Genomic DNA, 26088 nt, shown 5'->3' with positions numbered 1-26088 from the left:
TGACCTCTCTGTTGGTCTAGGTGGGGCTGCGACGTGTTGATCTTCCGAGGCCGGGCATGACCCAGGAAAGTGTGTCCGGCCAAATGGGATCAAGCGTGTTGGGGTATGTGGTGCACCCCTGCAGGGAAGTTAATCTATTCGAATAGCCGTGATCTTCGGTAACAGGACGACTTGGAGTTGTACCTTGACCTTATGACAACTAGAACCAGATACTTAATAAAACACACCCTTCCAAGTGCCAGATACAACCGGTGATCGCTCTCTCACAGGGCGACGAGGGGAGGATCATCGGGTAGGATTATGCTATGCGATGCTACTTGGAGGACTTCAGTCTACTCTCTTCTACATGCTGCAAGACGGAGGCTGCCAGAAGCGTAGTCTTCGAAAGGACTAGTTATCCCCCTCTTATTCCGGCTTTCTGCAGTCCAGTCCACATATAATAGCCTTATTCTAGTTGATACCAATGCATACGCATGTAGTGTAGCTCCTTGCTTGCGAGTACTTTGGATGAGTACTCACGGTTGCTTTCTTCTTCTTTTCCCTCTATCCCTTCTACCTGGTTGTCGCAACCAGATGTTGGAGCCCAGGAGCCAGACGCCACCGTCGACGACGACTCCTACTACACCGGAGGTGCCTACTACTACGTGGTGCCCACTGACGACGACCAGGAGTAGTTAGGAGGATCCCAGGCAGGAGGCCTGCGCCTCTTTCGATCTGTATCCCAGTTTGTGCTAGCCTTCTTAAGGCAAACTTGTTTAACTTATGTCTGTACTCAGATATTGTTGCTTCCGCTGACTCGTCTATGATCGAGCTCTTGTATTCGAGCCCTCGAGGCCCCTGGCTTGTAATATGATGCTTGTATGACTTATTTTATTTGTAGAGTTGTGTTGTGATATCTTCCCGTGAGTCCCTGATCTTGATCGTACACGTTTGCGTGTATGATTAGTGTACGATTAAATCGGGGGCGTCACAAGTTGGTATCAGAGCCGACTGCCTGTAGGAATCCCCCTTCCACACTCTTTGGCCGAAGTTGAGTCTAGACATTACAAAATCTTTTACTAACATGGCTGTGTGCCTTACGGGCCCACATCGCCATCTGGGTGGTATTAGGATCTTTTACTCCTCGATCCTTACTCTGGGACTCTGAACTCTCTCCTACTCGGGTTAAATGAATTTTGCTAAATCTAACATTAGGATCTCGTTATCACTTTCACCTGGAGAGCCCCTTATTACTGATGATCGTCTGCTGCACGTGAAGACCCTGAAGATACTCTCCGCTGTTAACCCGAGAACTTGTGTTCATCGCGTTTGCAATTCCCCTTCCACCGTCAACCCTTATGGATAACTACTTGCAGTTGTTATTCTTACATTCATCCATAGTTGATCTTGTTATTATAAGATACCCCGAAATACTCGTCGTTGTTTCGATACTCCTTGAGCTTACCGCCTTGCTGTTCCTTGTCACCTGAATACCCCTACGGATAATTCCTCGCACTTATCGAGTATCCGCTCATTCCCAGTTGTTCATGTGTTTCGCAAAAGACTTCGAAATACCATTCGATCTTCCAAAAATCTTGAGCATCCTCTTGCTCTTGAAATTCGTGCTCGCTTGCATTATGGTTAATTTCATAAGTCTCGTAGTCTTATTGACATTCCTTGTCATTATCATATTGAGTCTATTGACTCAATATGTTTGCGAATACACGCAATCATCATTGATCCTTATAAATTACCTTTCCGGCTGAGCTGCCATTCTTTAACTGGAATTGGTTCTCGACCAATCCAATTGTCGTTGATTGTACCCTAAGGCTATTCAACTTATCCATCCCTAATCAGAGCATTGCTTCTGATCCCTTGATTTGGAAATCATAATTCCTTTGCATTTGACAATTGACTTAGTCAGTTGTTTCTATAATCTGATCTCCTTGCATTCTTCTTCCTCTAGTTGAGTACCGATGCTCACGTCAGATCCCTTGTGGACCACCAGAACCTTTATTGGATTTTATCCGACGAGGTCCTTCATATTCAATAACTTTGTGAGTCTTTTCTCGGATACATAATGCCTTGGGTAAATTGTATCCTCTGCTTTGTCAACCATGCTCTGCTATCGAGCTTGTGTTATTTACTCCTGAAGTTTGCGGTATATATTCCTAAGGGGCCCCGATGGGTTGGACATATGCCTTCTCTAATCTATGTGAACCCGGAAACTACTACGGGTCATACTCTACTAGTGGTATGTCAGATAAAATTTCAACACACAGCTTCGTTGAAGGCGAGAGGTGAATGGAAGGTTATACATTGAAGAAGTGGGAGTCGACCTTGAACTTTGTGATCATGCCCATGGACACGATGTAGATCCTACCACAGAAGCTTCTTGCGATACTAACTATTTCATTGGTACAATATCATCTGGTATCTGTGAATTTATCCTATGCAATCGTGGTTCCGACCATATTTTCTCTTTGATCCCATTTCTCGGGCAAGTTTAATCACTTGTCTTGTGTGGACCAATACACCAGTCCAACCTTTACTTTGATCTACCGTCGAGTATTACACCCTGGTATCTCGGGAATATCATGGGACATCATAACTTCTTATGGGTTCTTCATAAACCATTATCACTCGCCGGATCCAATTGTTCCTAGGTTCTGGGTTGTCGTCAACCGAGAACATCGAATAGTGAATCGAGTCCGCACTCTGATTCAATAACTCTTAAGTAAATGTTGTTGCTTACGAGTTAATATTCATTTAAGTCATTCCTAGCCTGATCGGCTATATCATCATTGTGCTAAATTTTAACTGTGCTACCTGGTCCTTCACGGAGCACAATTCTCGACGATGAGCTAAGCTTACGTCGATTTTCCTCATCATATCATTTCTCCCTGAACAGCAAACTTGATTTCGAGTTTGTGTCATACCCATGGTTCCAATAACCATTCGCTTCATCATTCCTTTCACTTGATGTCATCGCCGACCGATTACATCTCCACGAAACCTCTCGACAGAAATAGTCATGATCATCATCAACATTTCGAGCTCCTCAAGGATATCAATTGAATTCCTGATGAGAAATACCATCCTTGCCCTCGATGATTTGTGTTATCATCGACCCCTCGATTGCCTTCCGTTCAACACAAACTTGATCGTGTTTTGTGTTGTACCTTGAGATACTTGCTATCCAACTTATGTTATGTTCTAATTTGGAGTATTGCTATCTTAAAGGTCAAGAATGTCAGGGGAAATTCACCACCCTTAAGAATTCTTGATACAAGTGATACTTATTAACATCACCATTCTTTTCTTGGTCCCCGTGTTGTTCCTAACCGGAATACCGACAAATGGTCTGTGATGTGTAAATTCTAAACTTCTAGCAACCCTATTGCTTTGAAGTTATTGGTCTATAGTTTCATTCTATGTCTATGGCTTATTGAATCATCGTTCGAACATTGATCATGCAACCCGGCCCATATTTCGGGTGCACCTTTCAACCAATGTTTAAACTATGTATGTTTTTCTTGAGCATACCTCTTTATATCATTTGATCTGACAAATGATATTTCATGTTCACATAATTGTGGAAATCCATCTTTTGGAAATCTCGATGAATTGTCGCTGAGTTCATCAGCCACCTCATTCTATCCTTGATTTAATAATGAACTCATGATTCGGAACTTACTTCCACAGTTCAATTCCCGAGAATCTTACAATGTCATCTTGACAATTTGTGTCGCACCTTTTCTCCTCGGGCCTCCTGAGTCTGAGTTATCCTGACACCAATCAGATCTGAATCTCGGTCAGATATGATGGTTGGAACATATTTCCAAGAGTTATAACATTGGTCTTATGTGACCCGGTAAGGTGATGTCATGCCTAGCACACCTGACCGGAGGACCTATTGTTATAATTTTCCTTTTAGCAATGCTATCCATTCTTCCATGAGGAAATTGTAAGACTTATTCTACAAGCTGTTCCTGATGGACCCTTCGAGTATCCAAAGTCTGATCTTTACCCAGTGACCATGTCAATGCTACCTCGAAGCATGTCTGCGGTACTTCGGTTTTCAATAAGAGCATTTGAAGGACAATGCTAAGTGTTTCCTGCTCAATTATCCAAACACCGTTGTATGGGTAATGGCATGAAAATTCTCTCCCGTACCTAAAGAGTTTTCTACTTTCTATCCTGTCATGGATATCATGCTCTGCTTGTCCTTGGGAGGATATACCCTTGAAATATGTGTTCCATTGTCCTGTTTAGATCTGATAATCGTATTTTTCCTTTCCATTGTTTGGTTTAACCCTTTCTTGTGATCTTTATAATCTAAGCAGTAATAATTCACTGCTTATGAAAACACCTCGGTGTACTACTCTGTCAGTGAGACCCTGTTTCTACTGTTGATGACTTTCCGGTAACCGCCGATGGACGAGAACTTTGCCTATTGGTCCACCTCATTCAACGAGCAGGAAGATGGTTCTCTTCGTCCCTCGCCCTTGGTACCGTTGTTGTTGCCGACATAACTGACAGGCTGTCCTCTGACATGTCTGCTTACATGATCGTGCGAGACATTACCCCCTTCCTACTTTCGACCACATGGTGGGCCCATAACCCACAGTTCCACAGGATCGAAACCTGACTCCCATGTACACCCCCCGTTCCCAAGGTTGTTCCTCGCACGTGGCCTCGCATGTAATTCATGAGACACCTTCCAAGAGATCATCAATTCTAGTATCAGACATAATACTTATTCGCGTTGCCCTGAAACCCTTTCACCTTCTGGCTAGGCATTGAACGATTGCCTGGCTGCTTGAAACTTCTTATTTGGACCTTCGAACTTTACTCTCGATGTGTTTTAATTATTCAACTCGAGAGGTACTCATATGCTCATTCTTGGGTTAATCCCAGATTACTACCCTTATAGCATTCTGTCGTTGCCGATCTGCCCCGTTACCTATTCGTAAGTACGATGGGGATCCCGAAGAAAGGATAAAGACTTGATCATGATGACCTGGAGCAGACTAATAAAGACTTCAACGTAAAGGATCGACCTCTTCGAGAAGAACAGCTAAGATCGAGAAGACCCGTTAGAATTTCGTAACCAGAAATTTCCCCTTAGTCCCCCTCTTAAATCTCGGGACGAGATTTCTTGTAGTGGAGGAGAATTGTGACGCCCGGATAATTAAGCTACAGTGAACCTCTACTAATGATGCCACGTCACCACGGTTACTGCTGCTAATCTATCGTTAGATCAAAACCGGTCCAAAATTCAAATTCAAAGTTTGATAAATAATAAAAGTTTTCAAACATTAAAATAAAAATGTTCGGTTTGTACTAAATATTACATAGATAAATATGGTGTAGTAAACACATTTTTATAAAAGGCCTAAATAATTTAAAATGATTTAAAACAGAAAAGTAAATAAATAAAAGAAAAAAAATACAAAATAGAAAAACTAAACTAACAAAAAAAACAAAGAGCAAGCCCCCCCCCCCCGCTGGGCCAAGTGGCCCAGCTGGCCTCCGCCGCCCGAACGGGCCGGCCCAACCGCACCCATAACCCCCGGTCCCCGAAACCCTAACCCACCGACACCCCCACTCCACCCCTCTCGGTCCACTCCTCCCCCCACCCGCACGATCCCCTCGCACTCTCCCCCCCCCCACCCGAGGACCCGATCTGGATCGGGGCGCTCGCCCCCTGATCCCGGTGACCCCGTCGCCCCACACGCCCATCGCGACCCCGTCGACCTTCCCCGCCGCCTCGACGCCGCGCGGAACGCCTCCGCCACGGCCACCTCGTCGTCACCCCGTCGCTCGCCCCGAACCCCGTCGATGCCGTGCTGCCGCCCGAAGGCCTCACCGTCGCAGGACCACCCTGCCGTCGCTGCTCGTCGCCAGGAACTCCTCCGCCCCGTCGCGCCAGCCCCGACTCCTCCTCGAGCCGGCTTTGCTCAACTACAGGGCTCGGTGAGCCCCGTCCTCCCTCTCTCCCCTCGTTCTCTGTCGCCGGCGCCGTCCATCGCGCGCCGACCGCGCCCCGGCCTCCTCGCGGTGCTCGCGCGCGGCCCCGCTCGCGCCCAACACCGCCCAGCTCGCGCCCGCGCTGTGCTTCCCTCGCCCGCTTCGGCCGCCTCCTCCCGCAGCCATCACGCCCACCCGCGCCCGCCGTTCCCTCGCACTTCTCTGCAGCCGCCAACACACGCCGGGCTGCGCCCATCTCCTGCTACCGCCGCGCCGCCCTGCCTCCACCGCTGCTCGCCGTCGCCTCCCTGCCGCTAGCCCCGCCCGACTGGCCTCGCTCGGTCGCTTGGCCGCGCACCCGCGCCCGGGGCTAGCCCTGCTCGGCTCACTGTTCGGGCGATGCCCCATGCCCGTAGCGCCCGAACCCGCGTGCCCAGCGCCCGTTAAGGCCCCTGGGGCCTATGACAGATGGGCCCCACACCCAGAACATTTTCAAAAAAAAATAATATAAATAAAAATAATAATAATAATAATAACAATTAAGTAATTAATTAAGTAATTAATTAACTTAATTAATCTAGTTAATTAAACCTAATTAACTTGCTGATAAAACTAACTACTGTCAATTAGATAACAGCCTATGACATGCGGGACCCACCCATTAGTTGACTGGTCAATGGTCAACTTTGACCACTTGCATCACGCTGATGTCATGATGACGTCATAAATGCCTTTTGATTTAATTAATTCTGTTAATCCTAAAAATGATTTAAATCTTTTAAAACTAATATAAAATAAACCGTAGCTCGGATTAAAAAACTTTGTACATGAAAGTTGCTCAGAACGACGAGACGAACCCGGATACACAGCCCGTTCGTCCGCCACACATCCCTAACCTATCGAACTTGCAACTTTCCCCCTCCGCCTCCTCTGCCCAAAAACGCGAAACACCGGGGATTCTTTCCCGGATGTTTTCCCCCTTCACCGGTATCACCTCATACCACATTAGGGCACCCCTAGCACCGTTACTTGTCATGTCATGCATCACTATGCATATGCTTGCTTAAATATTTATTGTTTCTCCCCCCTCTTCTCTCGATAGACACCGAGACCGACGCTGCTGGTACCCCGATCGACTACGGTGTTGACGACCCCTCCTTGTCTGAGCAACCAGGCAAGCCCCCCCCTTTGATCACCAGATATCGCCTACTCTTCTCTATACTGCTTGCATTAGAGTAGGGTAGCATGTTACTGCTTCCCGTTAATCCTATACTGACGCATAGCCTGTCCTTGCTACTACTGTTGTTACCTTTACCTGCAATCCTAATGCTTAGTATAGGATGCTAGATTATCATCAGTGGCCCTACATCCTTGTCCGTCTGCCATGCTATACTATCGGGCCGTGATCACTCGGGAGTTGATCACGGGTATATACTATATACTTTATACATGATACATGTGGTGACTAAAGACGGGTCGGCTTGAGGAGCACCCGCGAGTGGATCTTTGAGGCGGAGCGACAGGGCAGGTTCCGACCACCTAGGAGAGAGGTGGGCCTGGCCCTGGTCGATGTTCGCGGATACTTAACACGCTTAACGAGATCTGGGTATTTGATCTGAGTTTGGCCATTTGGTCTATACGCACTAACCATCTACGCGGGAGTAGTTATGGGTATCCCGGCGTCGTGGTATCAGCCGAAGCCTTCGTGACGTCAGCGACTGAGTGGCGCGCGCCGGATTGGAACGTAAGCCTGCTCTTGTATTAAGGGGGCTAGTTCTGCTTCCGGCCGCGTACGCAACGTGCAGGTGTGCTAAGGGCGATGGGCCCAGACCCCTGTGCGCTTAGGTTTAGACCGGCGTGCTGACCTCTCTGTTGGTCTAGGTGGGGCTGCGACGTGTTGATCTTCCGAGGCCGGGCATGACCCAGGAAAGTGTGTCCGGCCAAATGGGATCAAGCGTGTTGGGGTATGTGGTGCACCCCTGCAGGGAAGTTAATCTATTCGAATAGCCGTGATCTTCGGTAACAGGACGACTTGGAGTTGTACCTTGACCTTATGACAACTAGAACCAGATACTTAATAAAACACACCCTTCCAAGTGCCAGATACAACCGGTGATCGCTCTCTCACAGGGCGACGAGGGGAGGATCATCGGGTAGGATTATGCTATGCGATGCTACTTGGAGGACTTCAGTCTACTCTCTTCTACATGCTGCAAGACGGAGGCTGCCAGAAGCGTAGTCTTCGAAAGGACTAGTTATCCCCCTCTTATTCCGGCTTTCTGCAGTCCAGTCCACATATAATAGCCTTATTCTAGTTGATACCAATGCATACGCATGTAGTGTAGCTCCTTGCTTGCGAGTACTTTGGATGAGTACTCACGGTTGCTTTCTTCTTCTTTTCCCTCTATCCCTTCTACCTGGTTGTCGCAACCAGATGTTGGAGCCCAGGAGCCAGACGCCACCGTCGACGACGACTCCTACTACACCGGAGGTGCCTACTACTACGTGGTGCCCGCTGACGACGACCAGGAGTAGTTAGGAGGATCCCAGGCAGGAGGCCTGCGCCTCTTTCGATCTGTATCCCAGTTTGTGCTAGCCTTCTTAAGGCAAACTTGTTTAACTTATGTCTGTACTCAGATATTGTTGCTTCCGCTGACTCGTCTATGATCGAGCTCTTGTATTCGAGCCCTCGAGGCCCCTGGCTTGTAATATGATGCTTGTATGACTTATTTTATTTGTAGAGTTGTGTTGTGATATCTTCCCGTGAGTCCCTGATCTTGATCGTACATGTTTGCGTGTATGATTAGTGTACGATTAAATCGGGGGCGTCACATGTTTGTTGTCTTTCCTCTAGTGGTGTCATGTGAACGTCGACTACATGACACTTCACCATTGTTTGGGCCTAGGGGAAGGCATTGGGAAGTAATAAGTAGATGATGGGTTGCTAGAGTGACAGAAGCTTAAACCCTAGTTTATGTATTGCTTCGTAAGGGGTGGATTTGGATCCATATGTTTCATGCTATGGTTAGGTTTACCTTAATATTTCTTTTATAGTTGCGGATGCTTGCAAGATGGGTTAATCATAAGTGGGATGCTTGTTCAAGTAAGGGCAGTACCCAAACACCGGTCCACCCACATATCAAATTATCAAAGTACCGAACGTGAATCATATGAGCGTGATGAAAACTAGCTTGACGATAATTCTCATGTGTCCTCAAAAGCACTTTCCTTTATATAAGAGTTTGTCGAGGCTTGTCCTTTGCTACAAAAAGGATTGGGCCACCTTGCTGCACCTTGTTTACTTTTGTTACTCGTTACCCGTTTCAAATTACCTTATCACAAAACTATCTGTTACCGATAATTTCAGTGCTTGCAGAGAATACCTTACTGAAAACTGCTTATCATTTCCTTCTTCTCCTCGTTGGGTTCGACACTCTTACTTATCGAAAGGACTATGATAGGTCCCCTATACTTGTGGGTCATCATGGGGCCGCAGCACAAACAAGCCCAAAAGAAAAAGAAGAGAAAGAAAAAAGAAAAAATGGCGACGCCGGCAGCTCAACTAAGCAAATATAACCGATACCCGCTGCACCCACCGGAGAAGAACCACCGCCTGCCAAGCACTCTGAAGCCTCGCGTAGGAAGCAACATTTTCAGGAAGAAATGCGATGACAACGCCGCTGCTGCCCGGACAAGTCCTAGGGTTTCCCCCGGTACGCAGATGACAGTGGGGAAGGGGGTATCACCGACACCCCTCAGGAAGGTCCGACAACGCCCGCGGGCGCAGCCGCGCCGATGGCGAACGAGCCGCCAGAGATTTCTCCCGCCCCGAAACCACCACCGCCACCTCAGACAATCGAAAGCGCACCGCCCAACATGCCGCCCACCCGCCTGTGCCACCATGGATACCGCACCATCTTCACCGTTTCACTGAGGTCACCAACACGAGACCCAGGGGTAGGACGAGAAGACACCGGGCTCGGAGGCAACCGCAACGCAGCCGGCAGAAGGAAACAACCTCCACCGCCGCGCGGAGCCGACCGGACATGGCGACAGGGACTTGCCAGGCCACCGGCCTGGCCGGACCCCAACGGGTCCGGACAGTCTCTGCAGCCACGCTGCAACACGCCGGCCGCCGGAGCCACCACCACCGGAGCCACGACCCCCTCGTCACACCACCAGGGAGCCACGCCATCGCGCACCGGACCACAGGCCTGCCCCAGCCCAGATGGGGCCCGAGAGGGCCCAGATCTGGGCCGAGCGGGCGCTGCCAGCCAGCCGCCCACCGCGCCGCCCCGCAGCCAACGGCCACGCCGCCACATCAAGGGCACCCGAGGCCTGCAGAACGCCGCCGCCGGGCCTCGCCGCCGCCAGCCGAGCAGCACCGCCGTCGGGCAGGAGGGAGCCTCGACTCCCCCTCCAGGCGCGCGGGGAAGGGACGTCCGCCGCCGCCGGCGCCACCCGGGCACGCCGGAGGCCACTGCCGGCGGCGGCGAAGGGAGGAGATGGAGGAGGGGCGAAAGGGGGAGGAGGGCGGGGGGCACTCCGCCGCCTCGGGGAGCGACAGGAGCACCGGGGGAGGGGGGAGGAGGGGTAGAGGGAGGTGGACCGGGGGGGCGTGCGACGGCGGCCTGCTCCGGCAGGAGGGGCAAGGGCGGCCGGCGGTGGCGGAGAGGAACCCTAGCGCGGGTCGCGGGAGCCCCTCCTAGCCCGTCTATCCACGCCTAGGTTTCCGATTGTGCCTTTTTTTAACATCAGTACAAACACGAGCGCTTATATACACGCGCATACACTCATGTTTCTGATGGTACCTAATAGATAGATTACCATAGAACATTTGTTGTACGGTCGTTGCTTTAAAAAAATTAAATAAATCAGGTGATGGTGCATGGCTTCATTGGAAATGGGTTTAGTCTCCGAGTTACTCACGCTGCTAGTAGCATCAAGCCGCGCAACTGGTTGGCACATGGATACCACTCCACTGCACTGCATGGTACATGTACAGGACTCAAATCACAGGGGAAGAAAGTTGCTTGGAAAGCCCATGGCAAAACCATGCAAGGCTCGCAAGGCTCCTGAGCACCCCACGTTCTTCAGCTCAGGGTCGGCGTCGTCGCGTTTGCTTGGAATGGCAATGCAGCAAACAATCGATGCAGCAGAGCACCACCCAGCAGCCTCACTGTCGTGCTGAGCGATTGACAAAATGCTCAACAATAATCATTTCCACACGGATAAACACAGCCAGGTTTAGACCCCACTCTCTAGTTACTCACGCTCCTGCTAGTAGCATCGGCAGTGGACTACCGAGAATTAAGGTCTTACAATCATTATTAAGCAAGCATAATAACGCACTGAGTCGTGCCGGCCGATGGCCACGGACGAGGTCACGCCGGCCAACCAGGCCAATGCATGCAACGGAGGCCGGCGGCCACCGCCCTCGCCTCAGACCAGGAAGCTGCCGTCGCGCCTCCTCACTTCCACCTTGAGTAGGTGGTCCTCGCCGCCGCCGCCGGCGCTGCCTTGGCGGAGCGCTCGGAAGAAGCAGGTGTCGCCCTCGCCGAGGGCGTTGTCGACGCAGAACTGGTGCCATCCGTACCTGAAAGACGCCCGCGGCCTGCCACCCGTCTTGGGGTTGTGCTTGAGGTGCACGAGCCACGACTTGCCGCGCATCCGCAGCTCCACCTTGCTCCTCTCCGCGTACCCGTGCGCGAGCTGGAAATCCACCGGCACGTTCTGCACACGGCCGGCGAGCAGCGGATGGAACCAGTGACCAGATAGCACCTCATGGATACATGCATCTGAACACGCTTGACTAGTCATGCTCGAGCATGAAGAACGCACTCACCAGGTACTGTTCCTGCTTCATGCCCAGGTTGCATTTCCTCAGCATGGCGCTGAACTGCCCCGTCGGCCCGTCCTCGACGTCCATCTCCGCCAGGCTCCAGTTGTTGCCACCACTGCCGCCGTCGCTGGCGTTGCTGCTCCCACTGTCACCGTCGCTGCTGCTCCCACTGCCTGGCCAAATGCAAAAACCACCTTCTTTAATTCCTACAAGTTACAACTTACAACCACCCAACTGAAACGGAGAGCAAGAAGAGGCGCGTACTGGTGTCACCGTCGTGCTGGTAGTGCCTGCGGCACATGCTCACGTCGAACACCTTCACGGTGAGCACGGCGTCGCCGTCGAAGCTGAAGACGAGGAAGTAGCCGAGCCGCAGGTCGTGCGCACGGGCGAACTGCTCCCAGCCGCGCCCTAGGTACATGTGGCCGTCGGCGTCCAGCACCACCTTCACGTCCCAGAAGCGACGCCCATGGCCGGCCTCCCGTAGCTTCACTTCCTGGGGCTTGCCGCCGTCTAGCAGCACCCTGGTAAACTTGTCAGGCAGCCTCTGCAGCGAGGGTCAAGCAGTGATTGAGCCGATAAAACACTAGGCAGCACAGCAGAGCGATAAAGAGAGATCATGTATATACCAGCCTGCTCGAGGAGTTGTCAAGTATGATCTGGAAGAACTCGAAACCTTCCATCTCACCTGTCTCTGCACGCATGAACAGATAGCTTAGATGCAAGGATTCGAATCGAAATCGCAAGAGATATCTAGGACACGAGCAACACAACAGGCTGAGAATTGGGGAAGAACAGAGGGATTGCAGCCAAGAACAAAAACAGAGGATTTGCCTGGTCGAAGCGGGGTGGCAGAGAGCAGCCGGCGGTGGCGACCTCCCGGCCCCCTCTCGGCAGCGGCTGGCTGCGAGGGCGGAGAGACTGGTGCTTGCGAAGAAGGAAGAGCAAGAGGCAGAGGTAGGAAGAGGAAGAAGAAAGAACCAACTATGCCATGAATTCCATGCCACGTAGCAAAACCCTCTTCTTCCTCCTTCCTCCTCCTTCCTCTGCCTCTCCTCTCGAATGTGCAGCGGTGATATATACAACGCCTCGCTTCTCTGGATTCCTCCTCCGGGATAGACTTCTTGACCCCTCCACCGAGAAATGGAGATGTGAGAAAGGGCCGGACGGCAATGGGCTCGCACATGCCGCACTGCTATGGGCTCGGGCAGAGAAAGGGACAGGCGGCAATAAATCATTGCACCGATCTGGCCTCTTTTCACGTAAATGGGCAGCATCCATTTTTCTCCCATTCTTGGCTCAACGATGGCGGTGGGGATGCCAGTGTAATGGCAGTGGCAGCGTGCCTACTGTGCATATATTGATAGTGATAGGATATTATTTTACAATCTTGCTAAATCTTATGTCTCTTTTTTTTACAGGGAACTAAATCTTAAGTCTCAGTTGATGCTACGCTCGTAAAATCTTACATTGAATTTTAACCCCCTTTATGGTCAAAGTGTCAAGCCATTGTGGTGATGATCAACAGCTGCTTATACCATAATTTGTGTGTGTGTGCGCGCGCGCGCGCGTGCGTGATCTTCTCCCTATGCACAGAAAAATGATCTGCTCCGTCCCGTTTTTTCTCTCGATCGGTGGATACTGCGTCCTGTCTTTTTTAGCACTGCAGCATGCACTTGAATCTGTTCTCTGCTCCTGAATTTCGAGCAAATGACGGTGTAGTGCATTATTTTTGTTTTAGGGGAAGGTGTAGTATATTCATCCCATGCATTGCTGGGAAAGCCCCATGGCTCATGTTTCGAGAGGAGCATTGATGACTTATCACTTGCAAGTGCTACTGTCCTACTGGCGGTGTGCTAGCCAGCCCTGCTCATTTTCACTGCTTGGGATAGAAAATGGCATGCATCATTTTTCCTTTTTCAAACAAAATGGCAAGCATCATAATTGCACAACAGAGGAATCAGCAAATTAGCAGCTCCATGCCACGGGCCAAAGCTTGATAAGTTGCACGGCGACCCTCCAATAATTCAGCCGACGCTTGCCCTTGTAGGTGCAAACCCTAGCAGCCCCTCCCCCCCCCCCCCCCCCCCCCCCCCGTCCCCCGTCCCACACTCAGCCCCTCTCTCATCCCTCGCCGTCGCCGCGGCCAGTCGGCGGCGGAGTTGTCACATCTCCTCGCGCAGAAGCGTCGGCGCGGGTCATGGCGGTCGGGCCTGGATACGACGCTCGCAGTGGCGCACCAGAGGACATCGGCGACAACATTATGGCAGCAGCGTGACGGGCGTTGTGGAGGTGGGCATGCTTGGAAGTCAGGGACACCGGCTTCGGCTGGATCCGGCAACAGCTCAGCCCGATATGACCCCTCAAGCGGTGCGGGCCGAGGGTGACGCAGGCCGCGGACGACCGTCTCTGCCGTAGCAGTCGGCTGTTACAGATGGTGGCGCGGTAGTGCTGGTCTTGCCGAGAGCGGCGTTGCAGCACCTGAGCACCAGTGCTCTCTATATTTGACTTTTTCAAATTTGTATTTTTGAAATTTCAAAAAAATGTGAAATTATTTCCCGGAATGCATATACACATTCCGAATACCCGTTGCAAGTTTCGGTACAAATCTCGTTTTGTTTTGGACTATAGAAAAAAACAAATTTCTGACAGTATATAGGAGAAAAAAGGTGCCATTTTTGTCAGAAATTTCTCTTTTTTGTATTTCCCAAAATACAAAGTATTTCATCTCTAGATTTCTACCAGTCCTTAGGAATATGTGTACGTATTCACATATTTGTTTGAAGATTTTTTTGAGCATCGAAAGTGTGCTTTTCAAAAAATTCAAATATCAAGAGCAATGAAGCTCGGTAGCTGCAGGCACTTTTCGTGGTCTTGCCCCTCCTTCCTCTACTCATGCGGTCTTGGGTCTACAGCCGATGGCAGACCCTCATGTGTGGTGACGACAGCTCAATGCGCGATGCTTCGGTGGCCAGCCGGTGATGGCAGGAGCGTTCCAATGAGGGAGGCAGGAGGCCTCCCGGTCTTGTTGTCGCCGACATAATGTGAGGCCAGACTGGCTGTGACGATGACCCTGATCCCTGGTGGGACAGTGTGGTGTGGCCGACGACCTCCCCCTCCCTGAATCTAGCTTACCGGGTCCTCTTCCTGCCAAGGGGCTCATTTTGGGGTGGGAGGAGGGGCCTTCTGCCCTTCACCGTCCGGCGGCCTCCATGTGATGTGGCGGCGGTTCAGGGGTGATCTCGGAGGCCGGGGTGGCGACCCTGGTGGTGGGATATTTATTTAAAGACGGAGCTATGTTCAGTTTCTTTCCTTTGTTTTATTCTACGCTCATGACGGAGATCATGCGTTACCATGGCCATGCAAGCGATATGGTGGCCGGTGTTATGCGTTCGATGGTGGTGGTGCGACTGTGTTCTTTCGACTAGTCGTACCTTGGTTGAGAGGCTGAGAGTGCTCATCGGGGGACAAACTATGTCTGGCTTTGGCCAAACTGACGTTGGTGGTATCCGTGGGCGTCGTCTCTTTCGTAAGACGTTGTTGCGGCTATTCTCTGGTCTTCATACTGCTCTGTGTGAAAATCATGATCCTTTGGATCAGTTAATGGCGGCGTTTCGGTGTCGTATGCTTTCTGAAGACACTGCCATGAAGTCCATGGTTCGTTTGGCGGGGACTTGGTCACGGTGGACTTCGACGACTTCAAGGAGTACTCTTGTTGCCATGTTTTGATTGCTTGGAGTGGTTTGAGGTGGTGTAGCTGTTCTTTAGCATCGTTGTATCGTGCGTTGGGCGTGTATGATATGGGTAACGTGTTATATCTTATGGGGCGTATGGTCGTTGCTTTAGCTGTTCCTTTTGTGTAAAATAATAACCTGTGGACCATACGAGCCTGCCAAAGCACTATTATCTCACTTCAGCTGCTGCAACAAGTCAGCAGGTCATACAAAGCGTTCCTCCTCAAAGCGTTCACGGTCAGATCAGCTCCACCTCCCGCCGCTAACACACGTGTGGACGAGAAAGAAACCTCAGCAAAGGGAGCGCACAAGGAGAGCAATGCTGCGCTCCTGCGCCGGCCACGGCGCCAGGACGGTCGCCTCTCCGCGCAGGGCCACGCCGCCGCACCGCGGCAGGCGCCCGCACCTCCTCGGCCCGCGCAGCAGCGCAAAGAAGTCCCCCGAGGAAGCAGAGCGAGGCGGGGGCAACGCCAAGAACAGCCTCGCCGGCGCGCTCCCCAGCAAGACCGTGCTCCTGCGCGCCGGCGCGGTTCTCTTCGCCCTCGGCTTCGTCGACGCCGGGTACGTGAGCTCTCACATCACGTCGGCCGGCGCGCACCGATCGTAAATAAGCGAAGCCTCGTTGGCTTGCAGGTACAGCGGCGACTGGTCCCGCATCGGCGCCATCTCCAAGGACGCCGAGGAGCTGCTCAAGCTCGGGGCCTACGCCGTCGTGCCTCTCTGCCTGGCCCTCGCACTCCGGGCGCCCGGAGACGGCGGCGATGAATCTTAGGAAGCGCGAGAGAGAGCTGCATGCCATGTAGTACTTGCTTATTCATGTAGTACGCGTCAGTACCTTCCTGTACTGCATCCGAGTGAGCGGTAGACGACGCTTTTGAGATAAGTACGAGAGAGTGTTCAACCATGGTTCTGTATTCTGTTGAGCAGTCAGCTGTAAACTGCTGAGTGCTGACAGAGTTTTAGAGGAGCGGGGAGGTTTAGGAACTTCAGCAGTGTTTCTTGTTGCCTGCCTAGCGTCTAATTTTGGCAAATTGAACTGCATATTCCTTCCTTACCTGCACCGCTGCACGGATCCATACACATGCCTCGTGAATTTTCATATGTGGCTAAGTTTAGGACTTCAGCAGTGTTTCTACTTGAAGCCTGACTTGCCACGTTCCTTCCTTACCTGCAAGGATCCATACACGCGCCCGCCTCAGGAATCTTCATGTGTGGCTTGCCATATCAACTACTCAGTCACTCCGCTCTAAAATAATGAAGTTTTATGTTTGTCCTAGATCAAACTATTTTAAGTTTGACCTACTCTATATTATTTTTCTAATATCTACAGTATTAAAAATTTATGGAATGAAAATATATGTTATGATGAATTCTTTTTGATATAAAAGACAAGTGCTCTGCCCATTTCATATTTAATTGTGTCACACTATTTAATTTTGTCATTAAAAATTTCAACTGCTCAAAAATTCAACCTTTCGTCAAACGTGTGCTCAAAAACACCACTCGACATCATTACCATTCGGTCAAAGGCCATTGACTAGGGTGAAGTGACCAAAAATGCCCCTGGGCCCCACTTGTCAGTGCTCCCTTATAACTTGTGGCCCCTGGTTATTAGCATACCAAGAATTAAATTAGAAGAAAATAATAATGACACGTGGGGATTCGATCACCCGCACCCGAAGCTATTTTTACTTCTAATTTCATTCTTTGAGGGCTGAAAACAAGGACCCATAGGTTACAATGAGTTGTTGAGGAAACAACGACAAGTGGGGTCCAGCGGTATTTTGGTAACTTCACCGCGGTCAATGGCCTTTGACGGGATGGTAACGATGTCGAGTGGCATTTTTTAGCACACGCTTAATGGAAGGATGCCATTTTTTTTAGTAATTAAAAATTCTAGTGCCAAAATTGAGTAGTGCGACACAACTAATAGAAAACCTTTCATATAAATAGGGAAAGGAGAAAAACTGTACAATGGTTATTTACAAACCTAGAGAAAAGCAAGCCAAAAAAAATTACATTTCCAAGGGGGCAACCACACAGCCGAAGCAAAAGCCAAACACACGTGGTGAATCTAATTAAGCTAATTTGGTGTAGTAGATGTTGGTATAATATTTTTTTTATAAGGACAACAATGGCGGAGCCAGAACTTTTCTGGAGCCTGGACAAGTTTGAGCCTTAGGTGAAAGAAAATTCGGTGTTTGAAGTACAACATATAAAATGACACCAAATTTTAGAACCATAAATTCTATCAATATATTATATGTTGGATATCATGAGAATACTCACAATTTTTTCGTCTTTCTTGGAAGATGCTCAATCTCACCTGGATTAAATTAATCGGCAACATTAGGTGGTGGTTGTGGCTCTGCTTCTGCTTCCGATTACACTCTATTCACATTTGGAGTGCTTGGTATATTAACCCAAAGGGATAAGTATATTTTTCGTCCTCGGATTTTTTTCGAAAGTTTAGAAATCGTCCCTCAACTTAAAATCGGATAATTTTCGTCCCTCAACTATCAAAACCGGATAGTTTTCGTCCCTCACGCTGCTTCGGGTGGTCCCGTCCGCGTGAACAGTAAACCGATGAACAGTATCTTTTAGAAAAAGCAAAAAAAGTCAAAAAAATCTGAAAATTTGTGGGATCAAAATTCCTCGGGTGCGCAAGGTGCGTGAATTTTTTTTGTGCTATTTAGACATTCCAGGAGCTCGTGACAAAGGAAAAACCATAAATATGTACGTCAATGAACAGTAAATTTATAAAATAGAAAAAAATTCAAAAAATATGAAAATTGTTGACATACAAGATGCTCGGGTGCTCAATGTGCCTGCAAAATTTCGTGGTGTTTGGACATTGTGGGAGCTCGTGGCAAAAAAAACATTGACTATGAAAGAAACTTTGAAAAAGTGCACTATTTTTTGCTAGAGCTCCTTCTATGTCATTTCAGCACGAAAATATGCGAGCACCTTGCACACTCAAGCATCTTTGATGCCAAAAAAATTCATATTTTTTTGCTATTTTTTAATTTACTGTTCACTGACGTACATATTTATAATTTTTTTTTGTCATGAGCACCTGGAATGTCCAAACAATATGAAAATTTGTACGCACCTTGGGCACCCGAGGAACTTTGATCCCACAATTTTTCAGTTTTTTTGGTTTTTTGCTAATTTTTTTAATTTACTGTTTGCCGGTTTACTGTTCATGACGGACTAAAACTGCCTGAAGCGGCGTGAGGGACAAAAACTATCCGGTTTTGATAGTTGAGGGACGAAAACTATCCGATTTTGAGTTGACCGATGATTTCTAAACTCTCGGAAGAGTTCGAGGACGAAAAATATATTTATCCCTAACCCAAAACCTCCTCATCTCCGAATTATTGTTCACAAATTATTATGTGCCTTGGTACAATAGAAGTGGTCTTCGGGGCCAATAAACCTGGACGGAGGGAGTAGACGTCTTCGTAGTCGAAGGGAACATCTTCTGTCACTAGATGCACATCATTAGAAGGTCCAAAATAAATCTAGAAAAATACGAGCATCAATGTCAACTCTAGCATTTGAACTCTTGTGGGCTCGGATACCGCTATCTTCCTAACCATCCAACCACGGTTTGGTTCGCAAAATTACCATGGAGCCAGTGACGGAGCTACACACGCTTCATTGGGCGGGCCATAACCGGCTAGCTTAGGAAATATGTCTGAAATTTTGCTCCGAGAGCCTCAATGCAGCACCACTCTACATTGTAATCTTATCTGACTGGACGGGCCATGGCATGGTTTTGCCCAGCCGTAGCTCCGCCACTGCATGGAGCTAAAACATTGATTCACCAATGATTGAACGGGTTGAGCAGCCTCACCAATGAAGAAGCCCGGCATGACCTCCTCCTCGATGCTTTTTGTGTCGGGTGAGGGAAGCAGGGCTCATGCGCCCTGTAAGCGTGGGCCGGCCCAACAAGCGAGCTTTCGCTCAGTCATCCCCCTTCGATCCCTCGGTTAGCCGGTCAAAATGATCATGGTTCTAACAAAATGTTTGTACATCTAATGGGCCGACCCATTTCAGTTTGCTGGTCTGGGCGCTATGAGCGGGTTGTACTGTTAAGACCAAATAAAGCCCATCCGATCAGGTGTCGAAGACGGTTTGGTCGTGGACTATAATTGATGCCAATCAGACCCCCAATGCCCCAACCCAAACTCCATATCAATCGCACCGGAGATCGCTGACGCCCGCCCGGCCGCGGCCATGGAGGAGGAGAAGAAGATGAAGCTCTGCTTCTCCATCCCCTCGAAGCCCAAGGTCAAGCCCGCCACGCCCCCCGCCGCCTTCTCCGTCGCCGCCGTGGCCCCCGGCCCCGCCCCGCGGTTCGTCACCGTGTTCGATCCCTCGGAAACCCTGACCCCAGCGCCCGCCGTCATCGCGCCCCTTCCCGACTCCCGCAAACCCTCCCCAGCCGCTGCCGCGCCGGCCGCGCCCGTCGTCATCGCGCCCCTTCCCAACACGCGCAGGCTCGCCGAGGCCCCCGCCTTCGTGCTCGGCGCCTCCGACAGCCGCTCCTCCAGCGCAGCCTACGGCCTCACCGTCCGCAACACGGATTCGAAGAGGAAGCTTGAGCCCCAGGACGATGCCGCTAGTCAGCAGCCGCCGCCTCCAGGCCCCAGCGGCGAGGACCTTATGCTGCGGCGGTTCAAGGAGGACATGGCCGTTCTCCCGGAGATCCAAGGCACGGACGAGTATGACGAGGTGCCTGTGGAGGGCTTCGGCGCTGCTCTCCTCGCTGGCTATGGCTGGAAGGAAGGGGATCCTATCGGCAAGAAGTACAAGGGGATGGGGGATGTCAAGGTTCGTGAGCACGGCCGCCGCCGCTGCGGCACGCAGGGTTTAGGCTCGTAAGGTTGCCAGGTCGTGACAGTTCCTGTTTCTTGTTTATTTTCTTGATTTTAGTTATCGTATGTATGTATGGTTTTATCCAGCGAGGGTGGAGCATTGTTCTGAACTTAATAGTAACATCAGACTTTGTATTTACCTATCTAGAAAATTAGTGTTTTCATTCTGAGATATTTCTGATTGGCACAGATTTGGGCATCCAATTCTTGAGTGTGAGCTTGGGAGTTGGGACAAGAGAGTGTCGGAGCGGGCTAGCTCAAGCACTGAAGAACAACACTAGTTCTTCTTGACATGAAAACCCGAAATCATTCAAGAGAGCTTATGCACCCCGGTACCCTTATCCTGAGCGTCCATGCTGCTAGGGATCTGAGTCAGCCTGGTCCGTAAAATGCCACTGCCCCGTTACATTTTCAGGGGATTACAGGGTCAGGCACTCGTGGCCCGCCGCAAGGCCGCTAGGGGCATTGTTCATACTCAGGGCACTGTTTCCTCTGACCGCTGCGCACACCAGATAAGACCAAATGCATGTGGACGTTTTCACCTCTTCCCGGCGTACTCACATGGGATCTACATGTACTGTTTCAAACTACACATATCCATGGCACAAATCGTCTTTGACTTGTAATTTGTATGCGTCATGTACAAGGTCCGTGTTTTGTTTTGGGAGAGGATGGATGTGTGATCCATCGATGATGAGCCAGGCACATGTGTGAACCAAAGCCGTGTCATGTACTAGGTCCATGTTTTATTTTGCGAGAGGAAGGAGCCTGCAAACAATGAACAGAAACGAACATATACCAACCGTTTTGCAGAACCATTCGACCGGCATTCTCCCTCAGGTGAACCTTAAATGTGTAATCACCGCCAGTGCCGATACGGACGACTCGGGGGGGCTTTCCCAGGCACGATCTGAGACAGATTGGGAGGAACGACGGGCTTGCTAAGGCCGTCGCCGCAAAGCACGACACTGAACTGAGTGAAGTCGTCATGAACGCGCTCGCCACGGAAGAAGCCAACACCTGGCTTTCTCCCTTTCTTCTTTCGCCTTGACGAGGAAGCAGCGCCAATATCGGCACCTCCAGCTCCCACGGAATCACGGCGTGCGCCGCTGCCGTTCAGATCGGTAACGCCATGTCCTGGTACATCGTTGGCGTTGTCCCATGGATCCTCGTAGTCGTTCATGACAGGTACACGCACTCTCCTTTGACCATCATGTAGCGCTTGAACCTCGGCAGGCTGTCCCCAATCTGGCATCTCAGGCAGCCATCACGGTGAAGCTGCGAGGAGGAAGAGAAGGCCAGGCGAAAATTTTAGATAAGCTCGAAACAGGAAGGGTACGGTGTACATGTTGCAAAAGCGGGCCAGTACCTGATCTTGCGACGCCGCGGCCGTGCGAGATGCTATGTCGTTTCCCATAGCACGAGTCAAGGAGGAGATGAGGTATAGTGGCTTGGGAGGAAGTGTTTCTGCCGCGTCAGAGTCACGGGCGTGCGTCCATATTCTGGTGGCAGAAAAGAACAAATATACACAGAGCCTTTGCTCGATTAGAACCCACACGCGAGCCTACGAGACCAACACATTCTGCCACAGTAATCGGTTCAGAACAGCAGTTCTAACTGCTGTGCATCTCGAGGTACACTGTCATGAGCCAAGAGTCAGGATAGGAGGACCCGGGTGCGTAAGCTCAAAAAATCTGCATTCCATGAAAACCAATAGTGGTAGTTCTTTTGCTGTCGAACAGCTGAGCCGCGACGCCGCGTAAACCGCTGCCGAGTTTAGGAATCCTCTCTACTTCTCATGCTCACACGTACGTACGTACAATAGCTCGTAGTCGTAGTCACCATCGTCCCGCGCGCTCTGCAAGGAGTTCACGGCCGGTAGCAGCGCGTCTAGCTTGGTGCATCGATCTCTGACTGATTCATGGACAGGCAGAGGTTTTGCCCTTGCTCTCATTAATGTGTTCAGTACACAAGTGACAAGGTGATGCTGCGGAGTTGCTGTCGAGTCGTCGCTTACCATGAATGCTTCACTCTCCCGTCGGTGCACCAGTTACCTCTGCTACCGTCGGCTGGTCTCCTCCACGCGATTAGCTCATTAGCAGTAGAGGGACTGGAAGGTAAGAGACAATCTAGTGCTGTTGACTTGAGAAGATTAACCACTCACAAGCAAGCTGCAGACACGTACTACACTATCTGGTGGGGAAAGATCTAAGCACATATATCCAGTTGGATGTGAGTGATCATGAGTTATTATTGTTGATATCACTGTTCAGATGAATAAGTTGGGAGGCGAAACTATAAACCCCTATCTTTCTATGTGTCTAGTTGAAGCTTTTTGCTCATATATATGTTGTGAGTGTTACTAGTCTCTGGTTGGCTTTGATTCCTTGATCAGCCAAGTGGATCGTTCATTACTGATACCATGATGAAATTCTAGAATGATTACGGGCCGAGCAGATCGTTCAATCCTAATACCGTAATGGAATTCTCAAAAGCGGAAAACCCGAGAGTAATCGCTCATGGATTGTTTTCCCCCGTTGCAACACACGGGCATGTTTTCTAGTAAGACTTATATAAACGAAACTATATGATTTGAAAACGTCACTCGCAAATAGTACGTAATCCAAATGGTCCATGTTGATGTTTGTTCCGGTTCTGCCTCTGGTCCGTTACATTGTTTTACGACCAGGCTTAGAGCCTTCATATATACACCAAGTAACCAACTGCCAATTTATTATTAAGAGGTGGCCTTGCATGATTTTGATCGGGACAATTTTTTTGTCATGAGCAAATGGCATGGCACGAGCGAATTAACCATAGCTTTGTTGGTTAGCTACGGTTCTTCATGCTAGAACCAACTCATCCGAGTTAAGTGTTAGACTTATCACGAGTGTTCGCATATTTCTTGTATTTATTTCAGTCTTTTGTTATGACATGACCGTCTGTTATGAGGTGTCTGTGATGATTTTGTTAATCTCAAAAATCTGCCAATCAAGTCTTCAAGTGGCGCTGATAAGGGTAGAATGTGATTGATTTTGCAAAAAAGAGGTACATGTGATATATTTATAGAGGTGAATGTGAGTGCATGAACAACTTTTCAAAAAAATCTTCTTTTATAATTGCTTATTGCACTAGTAGAAAACAAGGCTTTGGTCCAGGCCGGGTCAGCCCATTAGTCCCGGTTCAGTCCAGAACCGGGACCAATGTGGGCATTGGTCCCGGTTTGTGAGCCCAGGGGGCCGGCCGGGCCACGTGGGCCATTGGTCCCGGTTCATCTGGACCTTTTAGTCCCGGTTGGTGGGATAAACCGGGACTAATGGGCCTCGCTCCTGGCCCACCACCATTGGTCCCGGTTGGTGGCTTGAACCGGGACCAAAGGCTCCCCTTTAGTCCCGGCTCATGTCACCAACCGGGACCAATGAGGTGCCTATATATATCCCTCGCTCGCGAGCAGAGCACCCCAGTGCTCTGTTTTTCTCTGGCCGAGGGGGAGAGGGCTTGGTGATGCTCTAGCTCACCTCCTATGCACACAAGGTGTTCGATGGAATGCCCGAGCCACACTACTTAAGCTTTCTCCTCTCCAAGCTCGACCTCCAAACTTCATTTTCCATAATATTTGTCTAGGTTTAGCGGTCCGTCACGCCCCGTCCCCGTCTTCACCGCCGTCGATCACCCGCGCCGAGCTCATCGCCGGCACCACCGTGGTGAGCCTCTTGTTCTTATCTTCTTTCTGAAAGGAAAAATATTCTTACTTGTATGTTTACATAGATACTTGTATTATTTTCTTACTTTTATTGTTGCATCTTATATAGTGCGATGGTTTTGGTATCCGCCCCCATCGGCCCTCGTCCTGTCTATGATTCGGATGTGGTATATATATTATCTTTATAACTATTGGTTCATTTATTGTTTATAAAAATTATGCCGACCAACGTGACATAGATTTTATTTATGTAGGATGTATGTGAATCGGAAATGCCAACCGACCCTATTGTCGAGAGGTTAAATTTAATTGAAGAAGAAAACAATTTGTTGAAGGACAAAATAAAAAAAATTGAGGAGGAGAAGATGATATTGGAGTTGCATGTTGCGGATGTCGTCGATGATCACAAGATCAAGATGGATGCAATGCGCTTGAAGATTAGAAAGATTAGAAAATATGCCATTCATACCGAGGCTTGGTATCATTATGTTGTTGGATCAATTGTTACCTTGGTTGCGATTATGATCGCATTTGTTTCCGCATTGAAATGTTTTACATAGTTTCAATGTATGGTTTAATTAATTAGATGCTCTGGAGAGCTATATGTTGTTAGATGAGAACTATGTATGCACTTTGGTTTTAATGTGATGATGAACTTTTATTAATTTGGACACTTAATTATATATAATGCACGCAGATGAACCGGCAATGGATGTACGGTGACAGACACACCTGCCAGTACATTAAGGGTGTGCATGAGTTTCTCGATGCGGCTGAGGCAAACAAGCAGAATGGTTTTATGTGTTGTCCATGCACTGAATGTGGGAATACGAGGTCTTACTCTAATCGGAAAATCCTTCACTCCCACCTGCTTTACAAGGGTTTCATGCCACACTATAATGTTTGGACGAGGCATGGAGAAATAGGGGTTATGATGGAAGACGACGAAGAAGAAGAGTACGATGACAACTATGTGCCCTCTGAATACGGTGATGCTGCAACGGGGGGAGCTGGTGAAGATCAAGAGGAACCAGACGATGTGCCCAATGATGCTGCAACGGGTGAAGCTGCTGAAGATCAAGAGGAACCAGACGATGTGCCCGATGATGATGATCTCCGCCGGGTCATTGTCGATGCAAGGATGCAATGCGAAAGTCAAAAGGAGAAGCTGAAGTTCGATCGCATGTTAGAGGATCACAAAAAAGGGTTATACCCCAATTGCGAAGATGGCAACACAAAGCTCGGTACGGTACTGGAATTGCTGCAGTGGAAGGCAGAGAATGCTGTGGCTGACAAAGGATTTGAGAAGCTACTGAAAATATTGAAGAAGAAGCTTCCAAAGGATAACGAATTGCCCGACAGTACATACGCAGCAAAGAAGGTCGTATGCCCTCTAGGATTGGAGGTGGAGAAGATACATGCATGCCCTAATGACTGCATCCTCTACCGCGGTGCATACAAGGATCTGAACACATGCCCGGTATGCGGTGCAGTGTGGTATAAGATCAGACGAGATGACCTTGGTGATGTTGACGGCGAGCCCCCCAGGAAGAGGGTTCCTGCGAAGGTGATGTGGTATGCTCCTATAATACCACGGTTGAAACGTCTGTTCAGAAACGAAGAGCATGCCAAGTTGATGCGATGGCACAGTGAGAACCGAAAGAAAGATGGGAAGTTGAGAGCACCCGCTGACGGGTCGCAGTGGAGAAAAATCGAGAGAAAGTACTGGGATGAGTTTGCAAAGGACCCAAGGAATGTATGGTTTGCTTTAAGCGCATGGCATTAATCCTTTCGGGGAGCATAGCAGCAATCACAGCACCTGGCCCGTGACTCTATGTATGTATAACCTTCCTCCTTGGATGTGCATGAAGCGGAAGTTCATTATGATGCCAGTTCTCATCCAAGGCCCTAAGCAACCCGACAACGAAATTGATGTGTACCTAAGGCCATTAGTTGAAGAACTTTTACAGTTGT

The 26088-nt window shown here is 49.5% G+C and overlaps 3 protein-coding genes and 1 long non-coding RNA gene across 4 annotated transcripts; 2 read left to right on the top strand and 2 right to left on the bottom strand.

Moving 5' to 3' along the window:
• Positions 1-11147: 11147 nt before the first annotated feature.
• On the bottom strand, positions 11148-12995 carry LOC125554078 (B3 domain-containing protein Os03g0212300). The gene is made up of 5 exons (XM_048717690.2): positions 12629-12995; positions 12424-12488; positions 12059-12341; positions 11798-11967; positions 11148-11685 (listed from the first exon to the last, which is right to left on the bottom strand). The coding sequence occupies exons 1-5, from the start codon at positions 12978-12980 to the stop codon at positions 11395-11397; spliced, it is 1161 nt and encodes a 386-aa protein (XP_048573647.2). The 5' UTR covers positions 12981-12995; the 3' UTR covers positions 11148-11394.
• A 2730-nt stretch (positions 12996-15725) lies between these two features.
• Positions 15726-16651, top strand: LOC125552528 (DNA-directed RNA polymerase subunit beta). The gene is made up of 2 exons (XM_048716127.2): positions 15726-16089; positions 16162-16651. Exons 1-2 carry the CDS (start codon positions 15848-15850, stop codon positions 16298-16300), a joined length of 381 nt encoding a protein of 126 aa, XP_048572084.2. The 5' UTR covers positions 15726-15847; the 3' UTR covers positions 16301-16651.
• Positions 16652-18449: 1798 nt separating this feature from the next.
• On the top strand, positions 18450-21075 carry LOC125552527 (protein MOS2-like). Its single transcript, XM_048716126.2, has 2 exons — positions 18450-20367; positions 20602-21075. The coding sequence occupies exons 1-2, from the start codon at positions 19771-19773 to the stop codon at positions 20620-20622; spliced, it is 618 nt and encodes a 205-aa protein (XP_048572083.2). The 5' UTR covers positions 18450-19770; the 3' UTR covers positions 20623-21075.
• A 114-nt stretch (positions 21076-21189) lies between these two features.
• LOC147976436 (uncharacterized) lies at positions 21190-21863 on the bottom strand. Its single transcript, XR_015601502.1, has 2 exons — positions 21781-21863; positions 21190-21689 (listed from the first exon to the last, which is right to left on the bottom strand). It is a non-coding gene; the product is annotated as an uncharacterized LOC147976436 (long non-coding RNA).
• Positions 21864-26088: the final 4225 nt, after the last annotated feature.

Source organism: Triticum urartu, chromosome 4A (genome assembly GCF_056163025.1).
Source record: "Triticum urartu cultivar PI428250 chromosome 4A, HENAU_Tu73, whole genome shotgun sequence".
Taxonomy (NCBI): domain Eukaryota; kingdom Viridiplantae; phylum Streptophyta; class Magnoliopsida; order Poales; family Poaceae; genus Triticum; species Triticum urartu.
Note: the sequence above shows the minus strand (reverse complement) of the source record. Positions and strands in the feature narration are given on the sequence as shown.